General features: G+C 42.3%; 2 protein-coding genes across 2 annotated transcripts; both read right to left on the bottom strand.

Annotated features, from left to right (window-relative positions):
- Nucleotides 1-1,116: 1,116 nt before the first annotated feature.
- LOC102265971 (olfactory receptor 52I2-like) lies at nucleotides 1,117-2,091 on the bottom strand. The gene has a single exon (XM_014483238.2). It carries the CDS (start codon nucleotides 2,089-2,091, stop codon nucleotides 1,117-1,119), a length of 975 nt encoding a protein of 324 aa, XP_014338724.2.
- A 4,524-nt stretch (nucleotides 2,092-6,615) lies between these two features.
- Nucleotides 6,616-7,638, bottom strand: LOC102266260 (olfactory receptor 52I1). Its single transcript, XM_005910569.2, has one exon. The coding sequence runs from the start codon at nucleotides 7,636-7,638 to the stop codon at nucleotides 6,616-6,618; it is 1,023 nt and encodes a 340-aa protein (XP_005910631.2).
- Nucleotides 7,639-7,928: the final 290 nt, after the last annotated feature.

Raw genomic sequence — 7,928 nt, 5'->3', positions numbered from 1 at the left:
GGTCAGGAAGCAACAGTTAGAACTGGACATTAAACAGCAGACTGGTTCCAAATCGGGAAAGAAGTATGTCAAGGCTGTATATTGTCACCTTGCTTTTTTAACTTATATGCAGAGTACATCATGAGAAACACTAGGCCAGATGAAGCACAAGCTGGAATCAAGATTGCTGGGAGAAATATCCATAACCTCAGATATGCAGATGATATCACCTTTACGGCAGAAAGCGACAAAGAACTAAAGAACCTCTTGATGAAAGTGAAAGAGGAGAGTGAAAAAGTGGCTTAAAGCTGAACATTCAGAAAACTAAGATTATGGTATCTGGTCACATCACTTCATGGCAAATAGATGGGGAAACAGTGGAAACAGTGACTGACTTTTTTGGTGGGGTGGGGGGGCCTCCAAAATCACTGCAAATGGTCACTGCAGCCATGAAATAAAAAGACGCTTACTCGTTGGAAGAAACGTTATGGCCAACCTATACAGCATATTAAAAAAGCAGAAACATTACTTTGCCAACAAAGGTCCATCTAGTCAAAGCTATGGTTTTTCCAGTAGTCATGTACGGATGTGAGAGTTGGACTATAAAGAAAGCTGAGCGCAGAAGAATTGATGCTTTTGAACTGTGAAGTTGGAGAAGACTCTTGACAGTTCCTTGGACTGTAAGGAGATCCAACCAGTCCACCCTAAAGGAAATTAGTTGAATATTTATTGGAAGGACTGAAGTTGAAGCTGAAATTCCACCACTTTGACCACCACTTTGTGAAGAACTGACTCATTTGAAAAGACCCTAATGCTGGGAAGGACTGAGGGCAGAAAAAGAAGGGGACGACAGAGAATGAGATGGTTGGATGGCATCACCATCCAACCAAACTAGATAGACATGAGTTTGAGCAGGCTCCAGGAGCTGGGGATGGACAGAGAGGCCTGGCATGCTACAGTCCATGGGGTTGCAAAGAGCTGGACAGGACTGAGCAACTGTACTGAACTGAACTGAGGCAAAGATATCCTTATAGCTTTCTCTTAGAACTTATATAGTGCCAGGTGAACTAGACCATCCAGGTGAACTAAAGCATCTTTGGATTGGCTAAAATGCTCAAAGTCTGAAGAGACTTCTATTCATGAACCCAAGTTGGAGTGTTTAAAGAGGCAGTGCATCAGCAAGCTCCATGTTCGATTTCGTATTTGCTTTATCCTCAGGCCATAGATGATGGGGTTTAAGGTAGGTGGGATGATCAGATACAAGTCAGCTAACAGCACTTGGATGTGCACAGGCATTATGTCTTTCCCTAGCCAAGGCACATAGATGGATGCCATCCCAGGTAGGTAGTACAGAGCCATAACCCCCACATGGGAGCCACACGTACTTAATGCTTTTAACTGAGCATTCTTTGAGGAGAGACTGAATACTGCCTGGAGAATCAGGATATAGGAGGCAGCAATAAAGGCCACATCAGAACCCACAATAATGGAGGTACCAATCAGACTGTAGAGACTACTGGGCCTGGGGTCGGCACAAGCCAACTTGGCCACAGCTATGTGCTCACAGTAGGAATGGAGAACCATGTTGGAGCCACAGAAGGGCAGATGACTCACCATCCAGCTCAGGGGAGTCATGAATACAGTCGCTCTGATGGTGATAGTCACACTTATTCCCAGCATCACTCGAGGTGTGAGAATTCTTTTATAGTGTAGGGGCTTACAGATGGCCACATAGCGGTCAAAAGCCATGGCCAGCAGCAGCCCTGTCTCCACAGCTGTGGCTGCATGGACAAAATACATCTGAGTGAAACAAGCATTAAAGCTGATGGAGTTGTCTCCTGAGGAGAAGATGCTCACCATCTTGGGCACCACTGAGGAGGCCATAACCATGTCCACGGCAGCCAGAACACACAGGAAGCAGTACATGGGCTCCTGTAGAGTGGAATCCATCCAGATGATAGTCACTATGAGGGTGTTTGCTGACAGGGCTGTGGTATACATGATGCTCAGTGAGACAGCCAGCCAAAGATGTGAAGACTGCAAACCTGGGATACCCACCAGGATGAAGGTGGCAGGGGCTTCCGTTGTATGGTTGTAGGGTAACCCCAGCATCACAGATGAGACTGCTTTCCTGTTAATGTATAAAATTAGGTAAGAAAAGGATACAATCCTGTAAGATGTGTTCCCAGCTCTGGTGTTAAAAGGGCCTGATGTTATTCTCAACTCAGTGGGCCGCAGGTTTAAGGAACTGACATGTGACAAAGTTTTCCTGCTCCACCTTCCATCATTCTCAGTATTCTTTGCCTTACGAATTTCTATCACTATTCAAAGATCTTGAGTTACATCCCTTGGGAAGTCTTCTCTACTTTCTGCCCCATCTCATGACAAAACTAAGTTAGGTAGCTTCAGAGCTTTTATGGGCTCTCATCTGTGCTTACCTCTGAGGGACCTAAACTGATCATTCCAGTATCATACATGTGACTATTGTATTCAATCATGTGTATCTTGTTCATGGCCTTATAAATTATACCAAGTGTGTGACCCAGATGTGTTGTGCACAAGTCCATTAAGAGAGAATACGTGTGCTCATTATAGCAAAAAGTTGAATGAATGAAAAATCAGAGGAAAGAATGTTTCTTTTATTTCTGTATGCTCCGTTCCTAATATATAATCATTGTTGAATGAATCAATGAACTTCCTAGATTTAACATGTAATGTTTTTCATCTTCTCCTTCCTGAAACTCTCACTACCCTAATACTACATCTCTCAGAGCCTCAGGCTAGTGGGTCACGACACTGATTGTGTGACTATTGGACTTTACAGTACTCACATAAAGCCAAAAACTCTTTCCCAGGTGTCCGGGCAACCTTAAATAAAGAGTGTGTATTTGTCAAGCCTCCAGACTAGCCAGTGGTTAGTTATCACCTCCTGTCCCTCACTTCAGTCAGGGGCTAAAGGCTAAGAACTTTCCAGATCCTTGGACATTGTCTTCACTTGATCATTCTTGGATTTCTCATCACTTCTGGCTCCTCCCTAAAAAAGTTGAATAGGTAAGATTGATGGAGAACTGACTTCAGAATCCCATCAATGGCAGTAGCCAAGCACTAGACCAACACTTACCTGGTTCTCAGTGCTAATCAGGCAACACACATTTGTCCCTTCCAGTTACCCCCTGGAGAGCCTACCACTAATTGACTCCACACCCAGGTACCAACAGAAACCTTGATGAGAGTCCTCAGAAGTTTTCTAAAAAGCCAAGCTTATGGGATATAATTGAAAACCATGGTCTTTATTGAAACAAACAAACAAAAAAAAACCCCTAAACATAAGAAATGCCTTATAATGGAATAGACTAAATAAAGTAATGAGCTCTGTTTTATAGTCAGAGAACCTAACTGCATATAACCACTGGGTGAGACATCTTCAATGATAGAGCATGAGAAGATAAAGGAAAGCTTTTTAAAGTAGAACAATAGTGTAGAGTGAAAAGAAAATTATTCAGGGTACTCTTAAGACTGCTATGTGTGGCCTGGATGCCATAAAGCCAAGATTGAGCATCTTTCCTTAAAGAGTTGAAGAGGATCTGAGGAATCAGAATGGCTCTTCCTGCTGTTTACCTCTGATCCAGGATCTTCCTCTCTGGATCCCCCTGTATAAATCTACCTTTCTTCTGAGAGAAGTCTCATCTAGTGCCTGCCCATCCCTCCTCTCTAGCCTTGGCAAGTTGTCGCAGGTCATACCTTTCATTTCTGTGAGGTTTTAGTTCCCTCATTCCTTTTTCTTCTTGCTTAGTAGTGCTAGAGATTTATATGTCTTAATAGTCTGGTCCATTGGCAGAACATTTGATTTGGTGGGTCTGTTTATAAGTATTACTATCTTACTCTTCAGTCTGCTGCTACTGAAAAAAAATTTGCTAAGACCAACAATTACCTCCATCAGTGACATGTTGCCAGTCCAGTGTTTTCAGTCTTTATTTTACTTGACCTATCCAGAACATTTAACACTGTTGCTTGCTTCTTTATTTTTTGGCTAACTTTTTATTGAAATATAGCATCCATATGGTAAAATGGACAGTCTAAGTTTTATTTGTGAGAACATGAACACACCCTCATGGCCACTACCAAGATCAAGAAATACAATTGCTTCCTGGTTCTTGAGGTGCATTCTTCTTGAGAAAGCTCTAGCCAAGCTCTCCTAAAACATTTCCAGACCACAATCTGCCTCTGCCTTCAACCCTGCAGAGACATTCACTTGAAGAGCTGGAGAGCCAATACTAAAGAAATGTAAAGTAATTAACCTCCAATTAAAATAAATAAATTTATACTAAAAATTTTAAGAATAAAAGGAAGAAAGTTTAGGGAAAAAAAGAAAAGCTTAGACAAGACACTTAATAAGACAATCATAGGATATGTCAGGATATTTTATTTCTATTAAAGGATGGGAAATACTCAATTCAAATGAAAATTGTCTTAAAGGTAAAAGTAGTAATCTGTAATTCAGTCAAATGGAGCCTTTGTGTTCATGATAAATCAGTGTCTCCCCTCTATGACCAAAAGCACATGCTCCCAATCAGTCCTACTGCTCAGTTTCTATTCTCTCAACTCCCCCTAGTCCCTGAAAACCCTCTCTCCTTCATTCCAAGGTTAGACTTACTCCTTCTTCTCTCAGCTTTGAACCAAAATAATCATATATATCCTGTTCCTTTTATCTCCCCAGTTGTCCCATGATTTCCAGAATGTGATCTTGGTATCAGCAGTACCCATGGGACCTGTCCAGCCCTTTGTAGTGGAGTTGCTTATATCCTCCTTTCTAGGGTGACGCTGGCTTTGAGACTTCATCAAGCCCAACACCCAGTCCCCAGGTTAGTTACTCACATCCCTGGAGTTGTCTCTATTTGACTTCCTCTGGCAGGCCACGTTTCTTTCACCCAAAAGAAGGGGGATTTATACAGGAGGAGCAACACACAATCAAATATGAACAACGTGGAGGCACAATGAGGAGTGTTGTCACTTTCAGAGCCCTCCCATTGGGAGCCCTCTTTCCCTTCAGATTCTCTATCTCCCTGCTTTTCCCCTGGACACCCCAGCTTCCCTTGACCTCTGCCCAGCGGACAAACCCTATAACTCCTCCAGAGACTGATTTTTCCCTGTTCTCTGCCCCAAGGGAGCTTTCCAGATTGTAGGGAGAGACAGGTGCTTAGTGGAAGAGACTTTGTTTCATGTCCTCAGAGGATAACTAATAAGGAATATAACACATATTCTGAAAAGAAAACAAGGCCCCAAATAAGTTTATCTGATTTTTAGAGATTGATTCCTACTTGTTTCATTTTCAGAAATAGAATATATTCTAAGCAAGTAAATAATAGCAATATTAGGGAAATCTGTGGCTGCTAGGTGGTTGAGCATCAGATCTCTTTGGAACAATTACTTTGTACATGCTTATCTACACAGGAATATATAATATCAACAGTACCTATGACTACCCCTTAAAATTATGAAATTAGAAATTATTGGGTATATTTTAAAGTATGCACAGTATGTATGTAAGGTATTGTTTTATGTGCTCATTTTGAAATTTAATCTTCCATGCACTTTATAATTAGCATTGTTTCCCCATCAGTACAAAGGAAATATTAAGATACAGTAACTTGCTACCAACACTTATTTGGAAACTATAGTTTATTAAGATTTTCAAATACACCAGAGTCAAATATATGTATTGTATCTCCTACATATGAAATCCCTTTCTCTTTAAGATGTACTGACTATGCTATACTAAGTCATTTCAGTCATGTCCAACTCTGTGCGACCCCATAGATGGCAGCCCACCAGGCTCTCCCGTCCCTGGGATTCTCCAGGCAGGAACACTGGAGTGGGTTGCCATTTCCTTCTCCAATGCACTAACTATAGGAATTAAGACTTTCTGAAAGGATAAACTAAAAGCAAACTCACATTGCCTTAGCTTCCATTGCTTACAAACAAAAAGTTGGTGATTAGTACACCATTCCAACTTCCTGAACAATACTAGGTACATAGGAAACAGAGGTACATCTTATAGTACTGAATAGCAGGGATGTACTTGTGTGTTCGAAATGAATTGGAACCAAAGAACCAATTTTTGAACAGATTTCACTTTCCAAGTACATGTGTTAGAAAATGGCCATCATCAGTGATTCCAAGTTTACATCTCCTCAGAAGCTGGAATCCATTTTGACTGGAGACAGACTCTGTTCCTGATATGAGCACAGGATCCAAGTTGAGTGGATTTATCAGTGATCCAGAGGTCAGTGTATTATATATTAACAGTTGCTTCCATATAATCTTATAAGGAAAACAGTTGTGAGAAAATCAGTCAGACATTGCAGACCCAACAGTTGGTTTCTTCTGCAGAGGGTCTGGTAGGATATTAAATTGGAAATGTAGGTCAAAATCTAAGGAAAGAAAAATCACAAATCTATATTGCCTGCCCAGACTTATCTCTGATTCAAATACTAGTTTATTCAAACCATTATATTCATCAGAAAATAAATCATTTCATTGACATCTTTGCTAGAGATTGAATAGTTAGGTAAAGTTAAACTTTACAGCTTCTTTACTTAGACTTTGTATGGCATCAGGTGAACCAAACTGTCCAGGTTAGCTAGGGCGTCTTTGAAGTTGTCTGGTTTGCTCAAGGGCCTGAATTCCTGAGCCCAAGTTGGAGTGGTTAAAGAGATGGTGAATCAGCAGGCCCCATGTTCGCTTCCGTATTTGCTTCGTCCTTAGGCCATAGATGATGGGGTTCAAAGATGGCGGGATGATCAGATACAAGTCAGCTAACAGCACTTGGGTGCACAAAGGCGCTACGTCCTCCCCCAGCCAGGCCACATAGATGGATGCCATCCCAGGCAGGTAGTACAGAGCCATAACCCCCACATGGGAGCCACATGTGCTTAATGCTTTCAACTGAGCATTCTTTGAGGAGAGACTGAATACTGCCTGGAGAATCAGGATATAGGAGGCAGCAATAAAGGCCACATCAGAACCCACAATAATGGAGGAAACAATCAGGCTATAAAGACTACTGGGCCTGGGGTCAGCACAAGCCAACTTGGCCACAGCTATGTGCTCACAGTAGGAATGGAGAACCACGTTGGAGCCACAGAAGGGCAGATGACTCACCATCCAGCTCAGGGGAGTCATGAATACAGTCGCTCTGATGGTGATGGTCACAGTCATTTCCAGCATCACTCGAGGTGTGAGAATTCTCTTATAGTGTAGGGGCTTACAGATGGCCACATAGCGGTCAAAAGCCATGGCCAGCAGCAGCCCCGACTCCACAGCTGTGGCTGCATGGACAAGATACATCTGAGTGAAACAAGCATTAAAGCTGATGGTGTTGTCTCCTGAGGAGAAGATGCTCACCATCTTGGGCACCACCGAGGAGGCCATCACCATGTCCACGGCAGCCAGAACACACAGGAAGCAGTACATGGGCTCCTGTAGAGTGGAATCCATCCAGATGATAGTCACTATGAGGGTGTTTGCTAACAGGGCTGTGGTATACATGATGCTCAGTGAGACAGCCAGCCAAAGATGTGAAGACTGCAAACCTGGGATACCCACCAGGATGAAGGTGGCAGGGGCTTCCGTTGTATGGTTGTAGGGTAACCCCAGCATCACAGATGAGACTGCTTTCCTGTTAATGTATAAAATTAGGTAAGAAAAGGATACAATCCTGTAAGATGTGTTCCCAGCTCCGGTGTTAAAAGGGCCTGATGTTATTCTCAACTCAGTGGGCCGCAGGTTTAAGGAAATGACATGTGACAAAGTTTTCCTGCTCTACCTTCCATAATTCTCAGTATTCTTTGCCTTACTAATTTCTATCAGTGTTCAAAGATCTTAAGTTACATCCTTTGGGAAATCTTCTCTACTTCCTGACCCATCCCATGCTAAACCTAAGTTACATA

Source organism: Bos mutus, chromosome 15 (assembly GCF_027580195.1).
Source record: "Bos mutus isolate GX-2022 chromosome 15, NWIPB_WYAK_1.1, whole genome shotgun sequence".
Classification (NCBI taxonomy): Eukaryota; Metazoa; Chordata; class Mammalia; order Artiodactyla; family Bovidae; genus Bos; species Bos mutus.
This window is presented reverse-complemented; position numbering and strand designations above follow the sequence as displayed.

Coding starts and splice junctions, on each gene's coding strand:
- LOC102265971 (XM_014483238.2), bottom strand. CDS start 2,091: ATGCTGGGGTTACCCTACAACCATACAACGGAAGCCCCTGCCACCTTC.
- LOC102266260 (XM_005910569.2), bottom strand. CDS start 7,638: ATGCTGGGGTTACCCTACAACCATACAACGGAAGCCCCTGCCACCTTC.